The sequence below is a fragment of the Uloborus diversus genome, chromosome 2, assembly GCF_026930045.1.
Source record: "Uloborus diversus isolate 005 chromosome 2, Udiv.v.3.1, whole genome shotgun sequence".
NCBI classification, from domain to species: Eukaryota; Metazoa; Arthropoda; class Arachnida; order Araneae; family Uloboridae; genus Uloborus; species Uloborus diversus.
Window position 1 is genome coordinate 329,248 of NC_072732.1, and position 26,992 is coordinate 356,239.

Genomic DNA, 26,992 nt, shown 5'->3' on the forward strand with positions numbered 1-26,992 from the left:
CAAAAATTAAAGCCAAATGACTTATAAGGGTCAACACAATGCAAAAATATTAATAAAACGGCATATGATAATTTTAATCATGAATTTATTCGAAAATATTTAAGTGTACGATGACTTTTGCGGCGTGTTATTTCTCTGTCTCTTCGTTTTCTGACCCATTTCAAAAAGAAGATCCGTCAATATTTTGAAAAAAACCAATGGGTTATATTTAGAATGACATAGGAATGATGTGAAAAAATATTGGACTTTATATTCGAATTCAGCTTTGTGTCATTTTGGTTTTACTAAAAAATTTCCAAGTGTACGAACACTTTTGGGAGCCACTGTATTATATCGACCGAACACCGCTAGTGAAACGGAACATTTTAATTCCATCGCTTTTGGTACGATGTTAAGTCTTATCTTACCTTCGGTCGATCAAGGCAGAAAAATGTTTTATTTCCTATGCCGTAATTTCAAAAAATTAAATTAATTTAATTGCTACTTTGAACGAACAAATTAAATCTCATTGCACATGATTTTTGTTTTCGTCCGCTCTGCCAGACAGCATTGCCAACTTCATCTAAAAAACAGCACATGCTGGGATTTGATGGTGCTGCCATCTATCGGTATATAAAATAATGGAGGCAAGGCACTTAGTATGCAGTCCTCGACATAAATACAGTTGTAGTCAGTTGTGACTCTGAATTGGAACTTTTTAAAAATCATTTTACATGAATTTATTGAATTTTAATGAGCTTACAAACCTATGTCGACAGTGAATCATATTTTAAAACTAATGTTGGAAAGCTCGAAGAAAGTCATCCATTATTTTGTCTACTACGAAGGAGCACTCATACAACTCAACTTGTTTGTTTTCCTTTCCACCATTGACCAGCAGCTTCGAATATCGCGGTTCAGTAATAATCCCATTTAATCGTAAGTTTTAATATGTTTATTAACAACTTTTATAAATGTTTTTGCAATTTTGATGTATAAGTTACTTTGTGAACTAGTTATTTAAGGAAATTTCTTCGTATATCGTCAAGAGTTGGTATGTGAATGAAGACTGCTACTAATTGAAGTGTTCGCTAATAATTGTTCAGTTTATCCTTCTAGTTTTTGCTCTATGTGTATAATATTATTGTGTCGCTACATGGAGTAAAATTTTCTGTTCGTATCTCGCAACCTTCCGAACGAATTTTGTCCTTTTGCAGAAGTAAAGAATGGCACCGCGTAAAGGTAAAGTGAAGGAAGAACAACCAGTCGTTGCGCTCGGCCCGCAAGCTTTGGAGGGCGAAAATGTTTTTGGCGTCGCTCACATTTATGCAAGCTTCAACGACACATTCGTTCATGTCACAGACTTATCAGGAAGGTTCGTATATTCTCTCATTTCTTTAATGTTTTTATGTTAGTCAAGCTAGTATAGAATGTTGACTAGAAGTAATCAAGGAACAGCTCTTATCGAAATAATTGAAAATTAAGGGCATTTTTATTATATACTTTGGTAAAAAATGTTTTTTTTTTTTCTAAATGAAAAGACCCGCCGTTAATCTGGAGTTTATTATAGTTTAAAATTGGATTGTTTAAAAAATCTTTTTTCCCGAAAAGTTTTATAAAGAGAGCATCTGCCAGACTTGAAGTGTCCTAAAATTCTTGATTTTCTGAATAATGTCCTGAATTTTTGAGCCTGATTTTTTTTTTAACATGAAAGGATGAAAGTTTTCTTTAAAGTAAATCAAGAGAGTTGCCATGCTAACCTGTCTTATCCGCTGATCACGCTGGCCACTGAGGTTCAACACTTAGATATTTAGCTTTGCACTATGAAGTCAATTTTCTCTAGTGAAAGTATTTCCTCCTTTTCTGTGATTGGAGGGTTCACACCAGGGGCGTTAGTGATCGGAAATTTTGAGCTAGGAACATCTTTTATAACTGAGAAGTTATTAATTAAAAAAGAATAAAACTTTTGTCAAAACGTGATTTCAATGATTTTTTTCATTTTTGAAAAGTTTTTAGGGATAGGGAAGGCTTGGACTTGCTCATAGTTTCCAAAGAAGGGTTCAGAGAATTTCAAATTAATCCACAATCATCCCTCGTCAGTCTTGCATAATATAGACGAATGCGCGAACTGGGTTCGCAGAAAATTTTGGGCTCTGCAGAATATATTTTTCAAACTGTCAACGTTAATTTAAAAAAAAAAAAAAAAAAAAAAACATAATTTTTTTTTTAAAGAATCCTGTTTTATTTCTGTTGAAGCCTTTCTCCAAAAGCCTTTTAAAGCACACGTGTGAAAAAAATAATGGTTTTGGCAGTTTTCTTCAGTTGGTGAAAATTAAGCAAACTGTTATTGCAAAAAAAATTAAATGATTATTTTTAGCATTTTTTTGGCTTTTTTCATATTTGAATATAAATTTAATTCTTTATTCACGAGCGTAAGTTAGGCAAAATAATTATTTGCAGAAAATTTTCCAGTTAAGATTTGTGTTCAGAGAAAGCTTTTCATTTTATCTAAGTCTGTCCCTCATTTACTTCAACGGCGCTGATGCTGTTACTAAAACTGGGGCCTGTTTCTCACACTATCGGTATGGCGTGGATTGTCACTCCTGAAGAAGTTTTCTGATGTCATCTGATGAAGTTTTGGTCTACCTGTCAGTCAAAAGCGTTTCTGGCACCGTTTGAGCGAGGACAATCACCAGACTTGGATAAAATGAAAAGCTTTCTGCGAACACAAATCCTAACTGGAAAATTTTCTGCAAATAACTATTATAACTCACTCATGCTTTATTTATACAAAAATATAAAAAAGGGGGTGAAGAGCTTTATTTTGCAACAGCATATAGTTCATGCTTACTTTTCACTAACTGAAGAAAACTGCTTAAACTATTATTTTTTGCTCAATATCAATTGCATGATCATTATTATTTTCATTTTACAGTGAAAAAGTTCATGTAAATCTGATAAAACATGAGCTACCTGCTTTTTACTTGAAAATTTTATACTACTTGAACTTACTAATGGGCAATTCCACCGTTACGGACGTAACAATCACAGACTTTAAACATGCATAATTTCAATTTGGTTTCATAAAAAGCTACATTTTTTTTTTCTGTTGTATAGTTTGGTGTTATTAATGCTATCAAAAATTTGGGTGCAGATTGCTTTATTACAAAAAGTAACAAAAATTAAAAACTGCCTGTTACGGACGTAACTCAGAAAACAGCAAAATGTATACATTGTCATACAATTGCCAATATTCCTGTGAATTATTCATAGATTTCTAAAATTTTCTTTGAAATACTTGTTCTAGAGATTTCAAGCTTTCTAAAACCATAAAGTTTTCATGGATATTGTTTGTAAAATTTATGATAGAAATTTATATATTTGTTACGGACGTAACAAAAAAGTGTTACGGACGTAACATGTCTGATATGTTAATTGCACAAAGCAAATAAAAGCTTATGTGTACTAATAGTTTTTGTTCAGAGAGTGCTATGGTCTAGATTAACACATTATTTTGAGCCTTTAAGTTACACTTTAATAGTTTTTAAAGATTTGGGGAGGTAGGGAGCAGCCCCCATGGTGTATACCGCCATGTAAATAAATATAAAATATAAATTGTGCATCATAAAAAGTAAAATTATCCAAGGAGAAATTAAGCAAAACAAAAGTGGAATTATTCAGTTACAAATATTTTTTTCAAATTTTTAACATGAACATGGAGGGATGGGGGGGGGGGGGCTTCTACAAGGAAGTATTTTTACAGTTTGAGAATCTTCAATGATTTTCTCTATCTCTCAACAAACATATTAACTGCAAAATTTCTTTTAAAGTTTAACAGTTGCCTTTGATTTCGATCACTTTTTAATAGAATTGGCATGTTTTTGCCAAAGGTCAAAAAAAAAAAAAAACGGTCGAAACTTACATTGAAAAAATGCATTTTGGTCATGGCCAACATTTGCCTAAGTAATCTAAATCTTGCTTCAAAACTAAATGTGCTTTATCTGAGGATCAGATGTAGCTAGTTTAATATTTAGTACTTTTAACTCTAATCTAATTATGCTTTTTAATTTAAGTTTTAAAACTATAAAATATTCAACGCATCAATGAAACAGTAATCTAAATATTATTTTTTTGTGGAGAGTAAATAACAATAAAAAGTAACTCTCAGTTACTTTGGTTTAAACTATTAAACAGGAAAAATTCTTATCTCTAAGTTAGTTTTTAAATAAGAAGTAATATCAATTTGGCTATGCTTTCAGAATGATAGAAGCTTGAAGAGAAAAACTATAATTAATATCTGTAATATAAATTTTTTTGAAAAAAAACTTTATTAATGAAAATTACACACAAAATGCTTTGGATTTCATCAGGTTAAATGATCAAGTAATTTTCACAAAAATCTACTTGGAGAACATTTTTTTTTTGTGTCATAGTGCATTGATGAAGGAAAGTTTGAGAAATTAGGGAACACTCTAGAATATTTTTATGCACGTTATTAAGCATTAATTGCTAATCTAGAATTATTAACACCGATTGAATTTATTGCATGATTTGGAGAACAAAAAATCTTACTTTGAGAGGAATACCTCAGAGCAACAGTAGGATATCTTAGTATTATTCCTAGGATTAGATGTCTTAATGTTGCTCTGAGGCGACGATGTGTATTTCAATAATTTAAAAAATGAAATTAAATATCCACTAAGATTTATAAAATTTTGAAAATCACAGTATCAGAAGCTTTGTTATATCATATTGCATGTCATACCCTATATTTTCATTGCCCATCCTGTACTTTTTTTCTTTTTAACTGGAAATATACATGTGTTACAGACGTAACATACTGCTTTTTGTTACGTCCGTAACAAAAAAATGTTACGTCTGTAAGGCCATTTTTTTAAAAACTAAAGAAATTCTAATGTTTTAAACTGTGGTAAACAATTACTCTGATGAATTGCTAAAAGGACAAAAAAGGATTTCTTTAAATTTTGATTTTTTAGGAAGTAACGACAACTTTTGCTAAATTTTTGTTACGGACGTAACATTGAACTTCATTTTTTTTAAATTTAAATTGCCTAATTTTATTTTGTAAAAAAATTAAAATAAGTGTATGTTATTATAGTATTATGTTAATAGTTTAAGTTGTACTGCAATTAATTTTGTTTATTTTTATTTTGCTATTAGAAATAAGCGTTTGAAAATGGGGTATTTTTTTCTGATTGTTTTGAAGACCGACTACCATACTTCCAACTAGAAAAAAAATTTATTATTTAATTTTTATTAAAAAAGCAATGCAATATTCTGAAAATACACATTTCAAGCTTTACAATGATGTATAATATAGCAAAATAACTGCAATATGAAATTTTGACCTACTGGTTTCACTTTTCATGGAATTGCCCTAATATTACTTGAAGATATTTGATTTTGTACACATATCAACATAACTACTTATTTGTTTGAAATTAAGTATTTCTGCAAAAATAAATACCGTATTTTCTGCATATTACCTGTTAAAAAGTTTTAAATTAATGCTCCTCCCCTCTCTCTACGCCAACGCATTGGAACTCAATTTACAGTGGGAGAGATTGTTCTATAGTCTGTCAAGTTGTTTATTTTATGTACTGTAATTTTCGTCTTACGTGATCCAGGCTGTGTAAAATAACTACAGTCATAGTAAGAGCGGTCTCGACTTGACTTGCAACCGTTTACTCCTTTGTCTGTTAAGTAATTAGCGTACTATAATCGCAATTTCAAGAAATAATTATTTTTTAGATTAATAACTATATAAGATTTGGAAGAAACAAATAAAATATGGGTTTTTTTTTTTAATTTCTTCATTTTTTTTTATTAACAATAAATAGTAGTGAAAAAAATTTCTGCAGAGCCAAAATTTTTCTGCGAACACCGTTCGCGCGTTCGTCTATATTATGCAAGACTGACAATCACCGTCGAAAGTTAGATTCGTTGATCGGGTGGTCCGGAGCAGCTGATTACCGAATAAGAAAGGCATATTTATTGGACACATTGCTCGTTTTGAAAAAGGGTGCTACAATATGAAATTTTTTTTTTACGCTTAAAGGTCTTCAAATGACATTATCTTCTTTGGAAAATAAGATTTTTTGCAGGAATATTAATCACTGAAAATCACGGCAAACTTACTTTTTGTAATGCAAATTGTCTGAAGAGTTTAACTTCAAATGCTTAGCCTGTATATCTTCTTTTTTTTTTCTTTTTAATTGTAGCACTCTTCTATCAAATGAGGGATATGTGGAGGTTTTATGGGAAGAATTCAACCTCGATTTGGTTGGACGTTAGATGAAATATTAGAAATCGCATCAGCAGTGATTAATCTGTTAATTGCTAGTTACCAATATAGATAAAAGAATTTTTCCAAAAATTAAAAAAAAAAACAATAAATGAATCAAAAATGAAATTAAAGCAGTTTTTTGTTCCAAAATAGTTAAGTTTAGATGAAATAATTGGGTTAATTTTAATATCTATTTTATAATATTTAAATTCTACATGTAAAATAGATAAAATTTAGTTTTTGCATTTGTTATTATCTCTTATTTATTGGGATAACTTTTCTGTTTCTTAATCCTGGTTTCCAAACTATTTTTAAGAAAAAATCCATTAAACGTTTTATAGGAAATTTCTTTGTAGCAAATTTTTCAAACAGAACAAAAGTGGGTGTTCAAAGGAGGAAGGAGTAGGTTCGTGGCGCCACGGAAGCTATTTTTTTTTTTGCAAAATTGTGCAGTTGAATTTTTGGTTTTTGTTAATCAAAAGGACTTTTTCTAAAACATTCATGATACAACCTCAAAAATCGTACAAAGGGCCCAATGTAAGACTCACATTCATAGCTCCATTTTAATTTTTATGAAAAAACATAAAACACAATTAAGTCACTGTTTTGTTCTTTAAAGACCAGGATTTGTACAGGTCATGGAAATCCTGGTAAGTCATGGAAAAAATAAGCAAATTTCAGACCTGGAAAAGTCATGGGAAAATATTTAAAGTCATAAAAAAATGTCCTGGGCAAAGAGGAAGTAACATTTGCTAAAAGAGCATTAGATATATTGAATGATTTAAGAGTATTGCATGTTAAAACTGAAATAATGAACGATCCCAGAAACAAATCTGAATTTTGAAATCCTATTACATCCACTTCTGTAGCGGCTGCTCGTCTTTTTTTGCAATGTAATTTTACTGCTTGGACATCACTCATTTTGCATTTACCATTTTTTTCAACTTTTTTATATTTAACTAATCCAAACTTCCCTTATGCTACTTTCAATGTGGGGAATCAAACACTATGTTCTGGAATTTCTGAACCTATTACTTTATTTGCATTTGAAGATACATTGAATTTGCATGAAACTTTTTATGAAATCACGAAAAAGGCATGGAATTTTTTCATCCAAATAGAGTATGAACCCTGAAAAGCCTTTGATGTCAGAAAGATAACCTAAACCTTTAATTTTTGAACATTTATCTGCGGATGGACTCGGAAAACCTGTCCTCTGACCATCTCGAACACCATCAAAGGTTGCAAAATGTTCTTAGTGTGGTCATTTTTAATCCACATGGATTAAAAATGTTTTTTTTTTTTTTCCTAAAATTTGGCCTTTTTATGCCTGAGTTAATAATCTAAAACAATCACTTAAACTGGTTTTAGTGATTATCGTTATAAAGGTACTTTACTAAAAAGGTACTTTTACTAAAAAACTTGATTTTGTACTAGCAATTATCTGGTTTCCATAAATGTCTCCTGCTCTTGCATTTTGGAAGCTTTACGCTTCTCTAAATTTACTGAAAGTGTTCCGTTTGTGAGAGAGTGTTGTGTGTTTTGCAGGGAGACGATTGCGAGGGTGACTGGGGGCATGAAGGTGAAGGCGGACAGAGACGAAGCCTCCCCCTATGCGGCCATGTTGGCCGCTCAGGACGTTGCAGAAAAATGCAAGCTGGTGGGCATCACAGCCCTTCACATCAAGCTCAGGGCCACTGGAGGGACCAGGTACGTTCATTCAGTCATTTAGTAAAAGAATAAGTCTGGAAAAATATGAATATCATACTTGCCAACTCGACTGTTTTTAAGGGGAGACTCCCGTTCTTTGCTTCCATCTCCTAATTTCCCGTTTTGCATTTTTAAACTCAAATCATAAATTCTTTCTTCAAATCTTTTGTCGGATGTCTTTTCATCCATAAGCTCATTATTTTTGCATTGAAAAAGGCGTTCCCTGTAACGCCGAAACACGTGTCTGCGGTAATTTACAAATTTGTGCTTCTACTTACGTTGTTTGTTCTGACTTTACTATTCAGCACAAAGGTATTTATTTATCTTATAAATTTCAGTTTCTTCTCAATAGATGGTGCCCTTCTCTTGTCTTCCACCAAGGTCGGGGGAAAAGAAATTTTCCAATTAATAACTCACTTAGTAAAAATTTATTTTTGGAAGCTTGCCACATTGCATGTTCAACATAACACGTGCTAGATGAAAATGGCACTAGATTTCAATCCTTTTGCATCTTGATAATGTTTCAATTATTTTGAAAGTTTGAATTTATTTTAACATGTGCTACCCCATACCTACTCATATTATAGTTTATTTTCATAAAATATTTTTTTGTTTTTTTGATATTAATAATTTAATTTTTGTAAGACATTTTTGGTACAGAGTATGGAATGTACACAAATGGAAAGTAAATTCACTCCTTATTATTTGGTTTTTTTTTTTTTTTGCAGTATAATTTTCTTGCTACTACCACTTAGCTTATATCTGCAAAAAATCCTCACTTCACTTTAAATTTAGTATTCATTTTATTTAAAAGCATAATTTAATAATTATGTTGCGAAGGTATGTCGCTGGTGAATCACCTATATACCTCTAGTGGATTTTTTTTTCTTCAAAGGTTGGCAAGTATGGGATGTTATCCATTTTGTACTAGCAATTATCTTGTTTCAGGTGCAAGCATTCCTCCTACTTTTCCATTTTGTCAGATTGGCGAAAAAACACTCGCACTTTTTTTAATGAAAAAGGAAAATGTCGAGTATTCAAGGTCAAAATGCACCTCTTTCCCTCAATTTCATTTCATTCAACTGCTTCTTTAACAGAATGGAGCGTGGCTTTTATTGCTCTGGTAAAAAATTCCAAACGAAACGTGTGTCCTGTCTCTTGAGAAAGTGATGCGACTGTCGTGTCATGTCAAAAATGAATTCTGTCCTTGCCTTTTGAGCTTCCTCTCTGTGCTGGATGATGAACGAGTACTGAATGATATGACTGGTGATTACACATCATTCGAACCTCTGTCTGATTGGCACCCTGCAGAGGGTTTTGTAGGTGTAAAAAAAAAAAAAAATTAGGCTCCAAAAGTTGGAATTAAATGCGGAAATTCTGTCTTTTCAGGCTCGGATTTTTGAGACTACTGTATTATGCATTTTGTGCTAGCAATTACACCCTTCAGGTTCAAACATTTCTCCTGCTGTTCCATTTTGTACAATTGGCAACTCTCAAAATACGGCGAAATCCCATTACGACAAAATTTTTCTTTGTGACGAAATCGCCTAAAAACTTTCCTTTTAAAAAGATCTCTCTAATATGATTCAATATGTAACATTCACCGTTACTAACGATCTGAAATATAATTAAACATTCTTTGTTCTGAAAAAAAAAAGTGGAAAATATTGAACATTGGCGTCTTATTCATCAGCCGTCTATTTTCTTTCGTACGAGAGATTATGTTGTCCCAGAAGACATAATCAGGGGTCTGTCCAGGATTTTTCACAGGGTCCGTTTTTTGTGAAAAATCAAATAATTTTGTGAAAAATAAAATTTTGTAAATAATAAAAAAAAAAAAAAAAAAAAAAATTGTCAAAACAAAATTTTAGAATTTAGAGATGGCACAAACGGCATCAATTAAACTTAAAGTTGAGTGTTTTCCTCTTTTCCGTCGAGAAAATCATTTTGGATTTTTTTTCTGATATTTGGCGGGGGGGGGGCATCGCTCTTTCAAGTATCAATATTTATCTACCATTCTACATTATGTTAAATTATACTAGATATATTTCTGTACAGTACTTAAAAATAATTGTAACAAAAATATAAATAAATAAAATAAAATTCAGAATAGGGTTCAGCATTCAACTTTTTGACCCGAGACACTCTTAAAACGCACAGAATTTCGTTTATAAAACTTATAAATTCCGTGATTTTAACAAAAATAAAAAGATATTTCAATTGTTTACCTCTTAACAAAGCGTAATAATCATCAAAATTTCGTAAAATCGGATTCCCATAGCAAAGAGATCGCAATTCTCAAAGTGAAGGCATCAAAAGTATAAAAGCGGCTTGTAAAAGAAATGTTTTTGTAAAATTATTTTAAAATTGCATTTTAGAGTCCTATGATAAACATACCATTAATATCTGTGGACACAGTTGACCCAAAAAATAAAATAAAATAAACCATCTATTCAGCATTTTAATTTTTGACTCATAACAGAAAATGGAATTTTGCTTTAAAAACTTGAAATGAGAGTTCTAACAGAAATAAAGAGACTTTTCATTTATTTGAATCCTAATAAAGCGAAGTTAGCTTGAAAAAAGAACAAAATATGATTTTCATATCAGATGTTATAAGATTGCATTTTTCAAAATGTAGACATCTAAATAAAAAAAAAACGGTAATTAAAAGAGTTTATTTAAAGTTAATCATCCTTGTGTATTAGCATCGAAAAATCAAAACCCATATAATTTTCTCCCAAAATAACAATTAAACATCGCACTGCACCGTAAAAACGCAAATATTAACAAGCTGGCAAAATGACGAGAATATTTTCTAATCAAGTTATTATAAAGGATCAACGCCAGACGCTAAGCGGTGATAATTTTGAAATTGGTAACCCTTTCTGAAGCGATCATATTTTTTCCTCATCCTTACTATTCCTTTGCAGTTCTAAGTTAATTTCGCAGATATATATTATTATTATTGTTTATTAAATCATGAACAAAGAAAAGTGCTTACCAATGCCTTTTCGGAAAAGTTTACAACACCGCTGCTAATTAGCTGTGATAAAACAAACAACCATTATATTTATTTGGCAGTAGCAATTATTTATCGCTTGCAGGAGCATCGCAAGAGTGCCGATTTTTTTTTTTTTTTTTTCAAAATTAGCCGATTTTGTATAAGCTGATTCCTCTAATTTGACTTCAAAAAAGGTTCCAAAAATTATCGGTTTATACACAGAAATATGCGTTATTTTACTTTCAGATTTGCTCTTTCAATAAACAATTTGCAGGGTTCGTACGGGTCATGGAAATCCTGGAAAGTCATGGAAATTTTTTTATCAAATTTCAGACCTGGAAAAGTCATGGAAAATCAAAATTTTCATTCAAAGTCATGGAAATTTATTTAAAGTCATGAAAAAATGTCCTGGGCAAAGAGAAAGTAACAGAATCTTAAACAGCATTAGAAATATTGAGTGATTTGACAGTAAAACTATTAAACTGGAAAATTGAACGATCCCAAAAACAAATCTGAATTTTGAAATCTCATTGCATCCACCTATGTAACAGCCTCACGTCTTTTTTTGCAATGTGACTTTACTGCTTGGACATAACTTCTTTTGAATTTGCCATTACTTTCAACACTTTTTATGTTTTATTTTATGTAATAGCTAACTTGCACATTCTTGATTTTGCCACGCCCACTCAAAAAACGCAATATAATTGCATCCGTGTTCTTTCCTATCACTCGTAAAAACTTATCAGAAATAATTTATCAGAGAGTATCTCAATTCATTGAAGGTTTTAGAAAATAAAGATCTTTAATGAGGCAATAAAATACAGAAACAGGAGAACTCTAATACTCTAAAACATAGCTTGCAAAACTAATCCATGCAATCCTGTTGTTACGTTCAACGTCAAGAATCAAACACTGTGTTCTAAAATTTCTGAACCTATTAATTTATATGCATTAAAAAATGTGTAAATAAGTAAACAAGTACATTTGAATCTGAAGATTTATTCACTACTGAATTTTTAAAATAAAATAAAATAGCTTGTTTAGAAATATGATTTTACTAAAGAATGTAGCTTTAATTTAAAGAACCAAAATACTGTCAAGTTATGTGGATGATTAAATGCACTATTGACACTAAGAGGCAACTTTTAAGGCAGATTTATTGAAATTTAGTAATGACTCATACAACCTTTGTCCCATTCATTATCATTCTGCCTGTTTATAAAAAAATTATTAGACATTTAAGCATTATTATTTTGTATTCACTATATTTTTGCTTTACTTAAATTTACAGGATGAAAACAAATAAGAATAGTTTTTTGGGTGCACACTGATATTTTTCAAGCACAAGTAAGTGCTTCAATGAGGTAGTGGCATTCACCTAAAAGTTTTACTAATACTAGTTTCCAAACATTGGCAAGTTTGATATTAAATAGTACTATTCTGGTCGTGTAACAAGGTCATGAAAAATTTTAGGGAGTCATGAAAAAGTCTTGGAAAAGTCATGGAATTTTTTCATCCGAATAGAGTATGAACCCTGAATTTGTGACAGATCCGATCTTGTTTATCAGAATTTTGTGAAGGGTCCGTTTTGTTTGATCGGGATTTTGTGAAAGGTCCGTTTTGTTTGATCGGGATTTTGTGAAAGGTCCGTTTTGGTTGATAGGATTTTTGTGAAGGGTCCGTTAACGGACCCAAATTTCCTCTGGCCAGACCCCTGATAATAAAGGTTAAATTATAAGTCCTCGTGTTGGATTTTTGAGAAAATCAGTGCGTTACAGAAAGAATGTTTATACATTACTTAATGGGCTTTAAAATGGGCCCCAACGTTTTGTTCATTGTAATGGGACTTCACTGTACTTCGAAAAACAATCAAAACGTGTTGATGAATAAGCAGGGTTCGTACGCCTCTTGAAAATCCTTAAAAACTCCTGAAATTTAATTTTTTCTTCTAAGGGCCCTTCAAACTCCTGAATTTTTGTTTTAATCTCCTGATTTTCCCCCTCTCCTCCTGAAAATAATTTTCAACAACAATCGCTGATTTTAATTCCATGTCATCTCCATTTAAGCAGCCATATTGAATCGCTGGTAACCAATCAAAATCCTTGTATTACACAGAGCACCCAGTGCTTTTCGCAAAGACATGGGGTGTGTTCGAACCGACTGACCTGTTACTGTTCAAACATGCCCATTACGGTTACTGATTGTAACTGCCACTACAGAAGGAACCAAGAGCATGTGCTAGTTTTTGTGCTAACAGCAACAGCTATTAAGCATATTTTCTATATTGCTAATTAGTAGTGTTATTAGTATATTTACTACAGATAATATGCCAATATATATAATATTTCGTGTGTTCTTGTTATTTTCAAATATTTTGAATCCAATTTTTATTACTTTTTTTTTTGATTGAATAGTGTGTGAAAAAAAATTACTAATTGATTAAAAATTTGACAGCAAAGTAGATTAAATGTTACTAAAACTAATTTTCTTGTAAAAACCGCTCATGTTATTACTCCTGAAATTTTTGCTTTTGACTCCTGAAAACTCCTGAAATTCATTTTGTCTGGAAGAGTATGAACCTTGAATAAGGAAATTGTAGAGTATTCAAGACCAAAGTGCATCTCTTTCCCTGAATCTTATTTCATTCTGGGAATGTTTTTTTAATGGAATGGAAATGAAATGCTTCGGTGCGTTTCGTACGAAACGAATGTCCCGTCTCTCGGGAAAGTGCCGCTAGGGTCCTGTCGCTTCAAAAATGAATCTTCAATATGAAGGTTTCGAGTTTCCTCTCGGTGCTAGATGATGAACGAGTACTGAATGATATGACTGGTGATTACACATCATTCGAACCTCTGTCTGAATAGCACTCTGCAGGAATCAAATGATATGTTTTTTTTTTTTTTTTTTGTTATTTCAGGGATGGGATTTTTCTGGCTTTTTCTGTCGACTTTTAGAACCTTTCCTCCTTTTTTTGCCTCTTTCAGGCCTTATTTTTCTTAAAAATCGGAAAAAAAAATAAGATTTTTTCAAATTTTCGGTCCTCGATTTCTTATTTTTTCCATTTTCCTCTCTCGAATCTTCGTCCTCCTTGATATCTGCCAAAAACATGTTTTGGAATCATGCCAACGATGTCAAACACGTGCTGCGCCGAAATTTGCATGCTTCGTTTGAGATTTCAATCTTTTTGCATCCTGCTAGTATTTCAATTATTTTTTATTGTTGGGTGACTTTTCATTATATGCTACCATATATCTGCTTATTTTATTCATCATTTCAATAATATCTTTGTTTCTTTAATTTATTTTGGAAAAAATGCAAAAGTCAAAAAATATGAAAAATTGACACTATTGTGTGATACAACCAAGATTGACCTCTGACTCCCCCAACCCTTTGTTCAATAACTCAGGGGTTAGAAATTGTTGCCTCTTTTTCAAATTTTAGATTTATTAATAAATAAATCTGAAATTTGAGTAAATCAAAAATTGCCACATCATTACAAAATGGAAAATCATTAAAATATGTGTTTCAGGTTTTCATTGATTTATCCCATTTATGTGTGAAGAAGGGAGTTAATTAAAAAGATGCACCAGACTATTCAGACGTTGCTTATTGCCAGTACAGTTTTCCACATATCGAAATTTTCCATATATCAAAAAAAAAGCTCTATATATAGATTTTTTTTTTTGGGGGACATTTGTAAATTTTTTTCCCACTTTAGACTTTTTCTCATGAAAAATTAAGGTTAGAGGAGAAAATTGTGTTCACTAAAATTTGCTACTACAGTCATAAGGAATCTAAGGTTGAGGGGTGTGTAGTCAGGTCGTTGTTTCGTTCTGGAGTTCTTAAATTCTCTCAAGTTTGTTTCAAATCTTATAACCAGTAACATTGTAAAATTAGTTTCAAGTTATCTCTTTTGTCTGTTGATTATCATTCCTAGTCTTTTTAGCTGCAATAAAAATAATTCAAGTTAAGTAGATTGATTTTTTACTTTTCTCTCGATTACATTGTCAAAAAGAAAATCCCCTAATGTTGCGGATCAAGTTGAATTGCCGAAGAATGAAGATGGATAAAGGCGCAAAAATGTAATATCTGTTATTTTTTAAATTATTAACTTTCATTTTATCCAATGCTCGTATCAATTAAAAATCGGGTTTCATACACGAAAATTAACCATAATTTTAATGTGTTAGGGGATTTTAACGATAAAATAAGATTATTTCTATATATTGAAATTTCTATGTATCGAATTTTTTTCTGGCAATTTGCTACTTCGATATATGGAGATCCGACTGCATTAGAGTGTTTTATTTCATTACCTCTTTTTATATAGATGAAGAGGTTTTCTGTAGTTCTATAACGCATCTGCAATTATTTTTGCAAATTTAATGCAACATTAATGTAATCCTTAGATCTGTGAAAAGACATGATTGCAAAATATGTAACGTTTCAGGGAACTTGATTTCCTGGATTTTGTTACCACAATAAATAGTAAAAATCTAAAGTATAGATGTATGGTCTTTTAATTTTCTGAAAAAGTTATTGAAAGTCCTTACATTTATTCTCTTGAATAGAACTGTTGGGTGTTTCAATTTTAGTTGGGGTTTTTTGCTTTCTGAACTCTTATATTTTGTGTATGACTTAACAGCTACAAAAATGTATTTTCTCTGAGGGTGCTTCATGATGAATAAGTTAAATGATGTCACTGATGATTACAAATCATTCGAACCTCTGTCTGAAGAGTACCCTCCAAGGCTTTTTTAAATACAATCTAGTCTCAAAAGTTCAAGGTTTCCCTAATCCAAGGTGCTTCATTTATTTAATTTAATTTTTTAGTCGCTTTTTTTTTAATTCTGGAAATAGAAATTTTGCTACAGTAAATAATGAAAAGAAGTTGAGAAATTTGTTTCAACTACTCCCAAAGAGGTATGAAATATTCATGGACTATATGACATGTGTTACAACTACAAGATATGTATTCTGAGATGCCTTGGAGATAACTTGATACGCAAAATTGACTGATTTTCGACAATGTTGGCAATCCTTTTGGAGTTATAATTGCGACTAAAAAAAAAAGAGGTGCACAACTCGATGCCACATGAATTTCAGGAAAAGATTTAAACCTTTCACGACTAAGTTTTTTTATTCAAAATTAATTTTCTAAAACATTTTAAAAGTTTTTGTTTTGTTTTTTTAATTTAAATATGTAAAATCTTCTGCTTGAGTTTGGCAAGTATCTCTCACCTTAAAACACTTGTTGCATGTATGGTTTGTACTTCATTTAAGTATTTAATTTTTTATGCATCATATATATTAATCATCACAACATTTTCTTTTTTAAATCTTATTTTCTGGACTATTTTCTAATGTATACTACATTTAAAAAATGGAGACGGGACTATGGTGTCAGTCTTTCTATCATTTTATAGTCTTTTGGATTATATCGGTAAAGATTTTTATGCATATCTAATATGTTGACAACTTGCCAGTTATGTATGATCATGAATTAAATGCTGTGAGGGTGAATGATATTTATTAGATCTGATGTGTACTGATGTAGAGCCATTTTGATTAGTCACTCAGCATTCGATTTGTTTTCCAGGACAAAGACTCCGGGACCTGGGGCCCAGTCTGCCCTCAGGGCGTTGGCCCGCAGTGGAATGAAGATTGGCCGGATAGGTAACTATCTTTCCCATTTTTCTTTTGTACCTCTTTTCAGAAAAATAGTAAGCGTTGAAATGATAACTTTTTTTTTTACATGGAAAGAAAAAGGGGGGAAAAGTTGATTTTTCTAAAAAATTAAAATGCTTTTCACTGGTTATATTTTTTTGGGGGAAACATGAAATATTTTAATATACAGTAGTAGACCATTATAACGCCGACCTATATAACGCAATTCTCTATAAACCGCACCACTTTTCAGGAGTAAACAATAGGTTTTGAAGTTTAAAAAATCCTTCTGTTTTGCTTTGCAAGCATTAAAATTGTAAGGCAAATCAAATTTTGAAATAGTTTCTCATTTTTCCATCTTCATTCAAAGCTTTTAAAGGAAAATTAGTACTTACAGTAAATAGAAATTACCAGATGGCTCTTGAAAATGCAGCTGTTATGCAAACCATGAAGCTAGCAGAAGTGCAGGATAATGCACTTTCTTTTGATTGTGAAACATATTTATCTGTGAACAACTCATTGTAATATTGGTGCTTTAATACTCATTGCAGATAAAACTCATTCAGAAGTGCTAATATATAGATATGTTCTGGATATTAATTTCAAAATTTGTGAAATGATCTATATAACGCAAAAACCTGTATAACGCAAAAGCTCTGGTTCCAAGGTGTGTGTTTTAACGGTCTTCTACTGTATATATATACAGTCGAGTCCCGACTTACGGCAAGGGATGTGTTCCAAGACTCCTCGCGTAAGTCGAAATTTCACTTTGTAGAAAATGGTATGTATACTCATTTTTTTTGAAGCATACCAAATTCTTTGAGACACTTATAAACATCTCTCAAAATGCTTTAAAGCATTCCGCAACTATACATTAAAGTTTCTTATAATTAAGAGAACTGTACTATTACTCTACTTAAAAGATAAAGCTGCTTCATTCAACTTAAACTCTTCAGATGCACAAAATAAATGATCAATGGCTGGAAAAGACATAAAATAAAACTACATGGTACATACATCACTTATAGGTATTGTCATGCTACTGTCGACGCACTTTTTAGTTGTTCCAACATTTTGAAAATCTTAGACTTTTTTTTTTTGCCAGAAACTTTCTTTTTCTTCCCATCTTTACAAACTTGAGATGAAACAGTTCACTAAGGTGCCATTTTATTTCATCAAATTTAATATTTCGAAAGAAAGATGCCGGGTGGTTACTTGAAGCACTAACAAAGCGATGCGTCGACTAGTACGTTGAAGGGAACTTCCGCAATCTGTGACGCTATAAAGATAAAATCTATTCACGAAATCAATATTTAGAACCCAGTAACAAAACCGATACTTCCTTCCAAAAAAAATCATATTGCAGACTAGGAATTCGCATTAGGCCTAAAATTCGTTTCCCGGAGGGAAAAACTCGCATTATAGCCATTTCACGTAAGTCGAATCGCGTCAGGGTTGGCAAGTTTCTGCCGAGGTGGTTAAAACCACTGGTAGAAACCGGTTAAAACCGGCATGGCAAGAACCACTTTCTGCCACTTTGCGGCAGAAACTGGCAAAAACTCACAAAATGAAAAATTAATTCTTGATATACAACAGAAAATGTATGGAAAAAATAATTAATTGTTAAAAAAGTTAAACTTTCATCTATTGTATAAATGGTCCACCATGTAGTAACTGGGGTAGTGGTAAAATTTTGACTGGAAAAATAAGTTTTGAGAAATGGGGCCAGTTTGTTTTGCAAAGCTGTGACATTAGGTACAAAATTTAGGCAAGTAAAATTCTGGCAGTTTCTTCTTCAGGCACATGACATGATAATTTTAATCACAAACAATTTAGAGGAAGCATATAAGTGAGCAAATTACAATCAGTAACGCCTGTTTAACTCTATATGTCACTCCTATTTCCTAAGCACCCTTGTATGATTTTTTATCCTTTGTTAAATTAATACAAATACTACGAGCCACTGTAATTGGAAAATTTCCTTTCTGAACTAAATCAAGGGCACTAGCATGGGATTTTATTTTTTTAAATGATGAAATAATGTTTATTTTTTTAGTTTACTTAAACAAATATCATTTATTAATTACTTGAGTTATTAAAGACTTTTTAAGTTTTTGCCAGTTTCTGCCGGTTTTTACCGGTTATAACCAGTTTCTGCCACTGGCACGGCAAAAACTAGTTTCTGCCGGCAGAAAGCCAACCCTGAATCGCGTTGTAGCGGGAGTTCACTGTATATACCAATAATATATTTGTTTGTTTAACAGAATTATACATCTAACTTTCCAATCTATTTTTTTAAATTATCCATTGTGATGGTAATCTCGGAGCTGCCACTGTATAACAACTGTTTTGAAGTAGATTACCCAAACAATTTTTGCTCCATTATTTTTCAATTTTTTTTTCTCTTTAAAAATAAACCGGTTAAAAATTATGAAAGTGGAAATGTCATTTACAGATTTTCCCTGGTACTTACTTTAAAAGGCCTTAGGAAACTCTTTCTTTTTCATTTTATAAAAATAAGAGACCTTAAAAGTACTTATTTCTTGCTCGATGTCCTTAAAACTCTTTGAAAGTCCTTTTCACTACTTCTGCCAACTTTCTAAAAAATAGTTTAACAGATACGCATCCACAATCCTTTAAAAATGTGATCCTCATTTTAGTTCCGTAGTCCATTTAAACAAGGGTAAGGATCAAGTTTAACAAACTGCAGGTAAACCTGAAATATACAGTGAATTCATTAATCAGGGCCCAAATACAGGTTGATTTTACTACCGCTTTTCGGTACTTTCACAAAAATCTTATTTTAAAATCTTTACTTTCACAAAAATCAAGTTATAAAATCAGCAGCTTCACAAAACTAACTTTGAGAATCGACACATTCTAGAAACAATATTAAAATAAACGAAAGTTTAACAAAAACCTGTGTTTTAAAATAGAAAGCATGTTTTTCTGTTTGAAACAGAGTTTACTCATAAAATAAATAAAATGCTAAGATGATTTATATGAACAATCGCTTAGGTAACAACTTTTTCATAAATTAAACCCAAGTTTCACTGTTTTTCGCCAAATTGCTTTTAAGCAATCTTTTAGCATCAGTTTTATGGGATTGTGATTTCCTGAATTGTACACAGTACAAAGCTTATTGAGCTGGGATACAATGATATTTTCCCTACCTTTTTGTCCCCCCCCCCCCCCAAAAAAAACGTTCAAAATATTAGTTAATGACATTTGCACTTTTCAAACTAACGTTTAAATTGCTCTAATTTTCTGAGACAAAAATTAGAATCTGCTTTTAAAAGATCACAAATTCAATGCTGATAAAAAATAAAAAAAATTTCACAAAAATAGAATATTGATACAGTACTTTCACAAAAATAGGTAGTGAGAAAAAAATCCTGGATTCGCCCCTGTTAATTCATGAAAAGAACTGGAAGTTTTGAAAGTTTCCTTAACATGTGGGGGGGGGGGGGGACTGTAAGTTTCTTAGTTTTCGTTGAGAAGTTTTGAATCATTATAACAATAAAGATTTTTAATTGTTTGGACTAAGTGCAAGAACAAAAAAATGAAAACTTCTTTCCATTTTTATTAATCATCTCTCACTTTTTTCAAAACTTATTGTTGAATCCTTTTATTTCAATTTGAGATTTTATCGAATGACTAAGTAAAACTGTCCATCTTTGTCAATATTTTTTTCTTTTTAAAGTTAATGTTACATGTTTCTAAAAGGCTTTCCTTGTTCCATTTTTCTGGATTCCTTTTGCGGGAGCTAAAACTCTGCTAAGGAATGAAATTGCTCTGCAATCCTAGCCAAGATTAATTGAATATGAATTAAGTTTTCTTTTGTTTTTTCATGTGTCCTTGTGCTTGTAATATATGTAATTTGTAATAATATTTTGAAGTTTTGTACCTTCCTGCAAATGTTCTTTTTTTTCTCCTATTTTTAGTACGGTTTGTTTCAAAGTTTTAATGCCGTGTGTGGACATGGGAAATCAAAGTTCTTTATGCTCTGAGCACGACTTACTTTTTATTTGTATTTATATGCGTACTAGCCAACTCTGTTTTTAACAGGAGACTCCCGTTTTTTGCTTCCATCTTCCAATTTCCCGTTTTTTCAGTCTATCATCAAACGTTTCACTTTCTTAATAGATGGCGCCCTTTTCTTATCTACCAATGTCAGGGAATAAGAATTTTTCCAATTAATAACCCATTTTGTTAAAATTAATGTTTTGGAAATTTTCCACTTTGCATGTTCAACCAAACACGTGCTTAGCCGGAAGTGGCAGCAGATTTCGATCCTTTTGCATCTTGGAAATATTTCAATTATTTTGGAGGTTTGAAGTTTTTTTAACATGTGTTACCCTATACCTACTTATTTTATATTTTATTTTAATTAGATAATGATTTTTTTTCGTATTTTAGTAATTAAATTTTTGTAGCTACTTTTTTGGTAGAGAGTGAGAAATGTATGAAACTTTAAACAAATTCACTCCTTGTTTTTTGGTTTTTTCCTTTGCAGTTTATATATGTATTGCTGCTACCAATTAGCCAGGGTTCATACGCTCCTTTAAAACTCCTCCAATACTCCTTCATTTAGGAAATATTTTTGAAGGGCCCTTCAAACTCCTTCAGTTTGGTTTGAGCTCCTTCAAAACTCCTTTCTTTTCCTCTGTGACAGTAACTTAAAATATTCCGATCGACAACTTATCTTCGTCACAAGGGTGATTTTAATGCAATAATTTCGCGTATGGTTTTTCCTCACAAAGATGTGATTTACAAATTGATCATAGAAATTATACAAGTTGAAGGTGAAAATATTATAAGATGACTAAGACATTTCATAAATGAAGTAAACCATGCTCAAATGGTGCTTGGCTTTTTTTTCCAGTTAAATGATTATTGCTTTTCCCTCCTCCCCACTCTCAGCGGCAAAAGTCAGTTTGTCTAATTATTATTTAAACATTTAAAAATACATGTACTGTATTAAGTGATTGTGTTAAAAAGATAATTGTTTAGAAAATCACAGTTATGATATTAATGATGTCATGCCTTGAGGGGGAGACAGGTTCATGAAATTGACAAAAGGAAGAGAGAAGGTGACAAAAAGTGACTTCACACAGTTATTGTAAAAATATGTTTATAAAAAATATGACATGTGGCAAGAGGAGGAGTAAGATAGAGTGTGATTTTTTGTGACAAAGGTGAAGGGGATCAAACATGTTGAAAAAAAAGGTGTGATGCCATTTAAGGACAGCCCATTAGTACTCCTTCAACATCTCATTTCACTCCTTCATTTTATTTCTGAAATTGAGTGCAAAACCTGATTAGCTTACATCTGTGAAAAATCCCCATTACACTTCAAATTTAGTATTCATGTTATTTAAAAGCATAATTTAATAACTCTGTTGCGAAGATATGTCGCTGGTGAATCGCCTATATACCTCTTTTGGAATCTCCTGTTTTTCTTTCTTTGAAGGCTGGCAAGTATGTATATGTAATGTTTTATGTTATTATCAAAATACAAGCACAAGCCTTTGGTTGACGACCTTTTTTAATGGTTGTCGCGATGTTGAATTGTTCCGAATTTTTGTTTAGCAGTGCTGTTAGAGCACATGAGTTGGCAGTACTGAATGTTTCTGTTTCTCTCTTGCAGAGGATGTGACGCCCATTCCATCGGACAGCACTCGAAGGAAAGGAGGTCGCCGCGGCAGACGTTTGTAAAATGTGAAATTAATATTAAAAAAAAACAGAAAACGTTACCTTTTGTCTTTGTGGTCTTTTCTTTTTTGATCTGATCTTTCAATCTTCGCACATAAGTGAGACCACAGGTCTCGATGGTACGCAAAACAAGAAATAAAAGTTTAAGGGGTGCTGATTATTTTTTTTTTTGGGAAAAGAGTTTAATGCTCAAATTGCTATGTTTTAATTGTAAGTTAATATTTCATTTTGCCAATTAAGATTTTCTTTTTTTTTTATTGATAACTGCAGTTAAGGGTTTGATTGAAGGGTGGGGGGGAGAAACATAATTCAGATCTTCACTATGCTACTCAGACTCACATAGAAAAAGTGTTTTGAATCGGAATGCCGACACTCACTCAAAGTTTAAATAAACAAATTTTCACTTCAAAAAAAAAATTTCAGGTTGTTGGGTCATTTCACGAAAGTGTCAACCTGTCGACCGAAATTTTAAATTCAATCAATATTTATTAATGTGATATTCATCATTTTATAGATAAGATTCTGATTCTTCGAATCTGATAAAATGTTTTCAGGATGACTGCTTGAAGTTCCTTGAGAACAACATAAAAAAATTTATCAATAAAGTGTTCAAGAAACGGTGCCTGCAATCTTTCAAGCATTTATTTGATATTGATTAAAAAAAATTGATTAATTCATTTTCCAAGAGCTGCCTATTTTTTAATAATTAGTTAGCGTGACGATGTAATCGCTTCAAACAAACACTGCATCAACAAGTTCTAGTTCAACAAGGCACAAAAAAATAATAAATAAATGAATATCTATGAAAACTTAAAAGAAATTGAGTGTTGAATTTGATTTTAAATATTCGAGGTTGCAAAACGTACGCTCATCACACTATATCGGGGGTAGGAGTTGTCCTAAAATTTTCTTTTTATTTCTCCATACTTGCCCAAGAAAAGAAAAACCTAAAACTGAAAATTTTCATGATGATATGCTTATATTTTAGGATAAGATGAACTTGCTAGACCCCTAAGAAATTTTCTCTATAAAAGAAAAACCTATGCTTCTGCCTTTTTTTTTTTGAGAAGTGGAGGGAGGGGGCTACATTTAACCATAGCATATACTCAATAAAAAAAGCTTTTGCTTTATAACTCTTATAGTTATTCTTCTTCTGCCAAAAAGATGTAAAAATAATAATGAAAATAGAAACAGAGCTAGCTGCACAGCAGACATTAGAAAGCATTTAGGTGGGGGGATAGAATCTGATATTTTATCCCCCCCCCCCTTTGAAAAGAAATGAAAAATATTCAAACCACATTAGCGAGGAACATGTGCGTAATGCTATGCACAAAGGAGTTGAAAAACTTACGCTCTACATAGATAATATTACATTAGACATTCATCAATTATCGCCAATCATGAGGGAAGATTTTCATTCCTTGCAAGTTGAATTGCTTGATGAAGCTTTGCTATTCGTGTATTTTCCAGCACATGTTCAAACAAGGTGGTTAACTCTGGCCTGTTTGTGATAGACTGAGCATATTTAGTTATTAAACAGTATTTCTTAAATCTATATCTGTTCATTATGAAGGTGGCAATTTAGATAGATATAATAGAACTGCAAGGGTTCAATTCGAATATTGCAGGCAAGGCAAGTATAATATTAAGAGTTGAACCGAACCATTGTTTCGGTCACTCGTCTGGTCAGTGCCAATTCTATATTAGCTTATGCAACTGTTTTTTTTTTTTTTTTTTTTTTGAGGTCCGAGAGTGAAGGGGAAATATTTGTTAGGTTTATAGCAGCCAAGTCGAGAGTTGCTCCAATAAAAGAAATTACTATTCCGCGTCTAGAGCTTATGTCGTGTGTGTTAGGTGTGCGCCTTTCTAAATACGTGTCGGAAGCACTCACATTACATGTAGCGATAGACATTTTTGAACAGATTCCAGCACAGCATTATTTTGGATTCAAAGAAATGACGCGTGGGGAACTTTTGTGGGTAATCGTGCAAGAGAAATTTGCTCAGTTACAAATACAAATCAGTGGTCACATATTTCAAGTCATTTAAACTTCGAGATTTACCTTCACGCGGTTGTCTTCCTCTTCAGTTTTCTAAATCGGATTGGTGGCGTGGGCCTGTTTGGCTTAAAAGTTCTAAAGATAATTGGCCGAAATCTGAGGTTAAAGCAAGTGAAACTTTAGTTTTTGCAGAACGCAAGAAAAGCATATGTTTGAATCTTAGTGCTGTAGTTGAAAGTGGTAGGTACGAGAAGTTTTCTAGAAGTCTATAAAAATGGTACGAGAAGTTTTCTAAATTTTCAAAAACGATAAGAGTTTTAAGTTGGTGAAAAGATTTATTAAAAATTGTCAAAAAAATAACGGTAATTCGAGAACGTTTCTTGCTAGATTCCGAAATAAAAGAGTCTAAAATCGCCCTTCTTGCTCTTGTTCAGGCGGAAAGTTTTCCGGATATGGGAGACTCTATCGGTGGCATTTTGACCATAAGAGACCAAAATGGTATAACCCGAGATTGCTCGCGCAGGGTATGGCATACCCACCTCTTCGCTTTCAATCAAGTTTGTTTCACCTTTTTTTTTTTTGGAAGTGGACGATTCTTTGAGTAGCGGTCCCATAGGTCATAACCTTAAAGGGGTAGAAACGGTGGGGACATTCTAAAATTAGTTTATTTGGAATTGACTTCTACGGGTGTATCATACCCTGCGCGAGTATTTCTGCTACAGTTCTGAACTAAAGCATACGCAATGCTTCCAAGAGACTTAAAATTAAAACTAGGATCTAGTGAAGACATTGCATCCCCTGCTAAAAATGCAAAATCAACGTACAAAAGCTGTACTGAAAGCCCCAATATGAAAGACAAAAACCAAATTTGTGTGTAAAAATGGCAAAAACATTTGCATGGACCATATGGCATGCATTTTCAAAAAAAAAAATGTAGAAATTGAATGCAAGTCTTTTAAGAAAGAATTTTATATTTATGCTCTTTTGAACTCGAAAATACTAAGAAACTTCCTAGGGGAATGAGATACCCTGCGCGAGCACTCCCGTTCGTTTTGGTCGCGCGAGCAATCTCGGGTTAAGAACACGAATCGTCGAAAGTGAAGATTCCTATGAATTCTGGTATCCTATTTTGTTGCCATCTAAGCACTACATAGCGTACTGTTTAGTCAGAGACTATCACTCGAAATATTCACATGCTGGAACTCAAGCATTGACTGTTATAATGGGAGAAGAATTTTGGATAATTGGTGCTAGACGCACAATCCCGGTCAATTGTTAAGAACTGTGTTCGATGCAAAAGATTTACTGCATAGACTAATAATAAGAGTAGACCGAGCTTTCTCATTCTTGCTGATGAAGAAAATTGGTTCATAGATGTATCATGTGACTAGTGGAAGGGCTTGGCGAAGACTCTGGCAGCATGGTTGCTAGATGGCAGCATTATCTATAGTTTGGCACTCGACATGTATTTTAAGACAATGTGTTTTCATTAAAAAAAACTTCCAGGTGCAGAGATTGAACTGTTTTTCTTTTACTTATGCATTATTTTGACATTAGTAATAGTTTTTGATCAGTTTTCGGTAACTTTTATTTCATTTGAAGCTGTCAACGTTAGCGTGAACGTAATGGCGTAAACGTTTTGCGTTAACGCAAAAATGTACTAATTGGTATCTTAAATTGAAACTGTAGGTAAAAATCTTACCGTTTGCCGATTCTTCTTGGTCGCTTGCATCTTTTATTGCTTAGAGAGTTATTGAAATGGACTAAAGAAAATGCACAATACTATCTAAACGAAAAACTCACCATATTAACGAAATATTTACAACTTAGAATAACAAATTTACAAATCGGACTCCATAAAAGATCGTTCTTCCGTGTTCCATCAATTCAATTTATTTTATTTATTGTTGATCGTCTGCTACGATCCACGCCCGCTGTTGCTAGGATATCCACCAGTCACATGGTTTGGTTTATGAGCAGCAAAAGGGTTGCCATAGCTCGGTCTACTCTTATTATTAGTCTATGATTTACTGCAAAACCTCCGACTACTGGATCGATTCAGTTACCACTGGACCGAGTTCGTGATGCTTTCGCCTTTGAGGTCTGCGGAACAGATTTATGCGGTCCGCTTATTCTCTGGAATAGAACTAAGGCTTGGATAGTGCGGTATGCCGATGCGTACATTTAGAGTTCCTCCTGAGCATCCATGGTATTTTTGCGAGGGTCCTGGTGCCTCCCTTGGATTTGAGGGTGACAGGAGAAGTCAAACTGCTTTGGCTCGCCTGAGCACAGGTCATCTAAAAACCCTCAGATTTTCCCATGGTAATAGGATTTTCCCAGTTTGCACCAAATGTCATACTGAAGAGGCCACTGCACAGCATCTGATTTTTTATGATGGTTTGGTACGCGAGGATCTACTGAAGAGACGTGCTTCTGTCTTGAAGTTGATTAAGGCGAACAACCTCATGGATCTGATCTGATTCAGAACAGAGAGATAAGCAAGAAGAAGAAGAAGACATTTAGAGTTGGTGTCGTCCATAAGCACAGAGATCTTCATACAAGCACTTCACCGTTTCACAGCCCGAAGAGGTCATCCGTCTGTTGTGTACAC

General features: G+C 32.5%; 1 protein-coding gene across 1 annotated transcript; it reads left to right on the forward strand.

Annotated features, from left to right (window-relative positions):
- Positions 1–816: 816 nt before the first annotated feature.
- On the forward strand, positions 817–22,423 carry LOC129217670 (40S ribosomal protein S14). Its single transcript, XM_054851998.1, has 5 exons — positions 817–918; positions 1,197–1,354; positions 7,835–7,996; positions 16,600–16,676; positions 22,318–22,423. Exons 2-5 carry the CDS (start codon positions 1,206–1,208, stop codon positions 22,383–22,385), a joined length of 456 nt encoding a protein of 151 aa, XP_054707973.1. The 5' UTR covers positions 817–918; positions 1,197–1,205; the 3' UTR covers positions 22,386–22,423.
- The last annotated feature ends 4,569 nt before the right edge of the window (positions 22,424–26,992 follow it).

Excerpts from the sequence above, each read along its gene's own strand:
- LOC129217670 (XM_054851998.1), top strand. The coding sequence starts at position 1,206 with ATGGCACCGCGTAAAGGTAAAGTGAAGGAAGAACAACCAGTCGTTGCG. Across the intron at positions 1,355-7,834 it reads GTCACAGACTTATCAGGAAG|GGAGACGATTGCGAGGGTGA; the intron begins GTTCGTATATTC and ends TGTGTTTTGCAG. Across the intron at positions 16,677-22,317 it reads AATGAAGATTGGCCGGATAG|AGGATGTGACGCCCATTCCA; the intron begins GTAACTATCTTT and ends TCTCTCTTGCAG.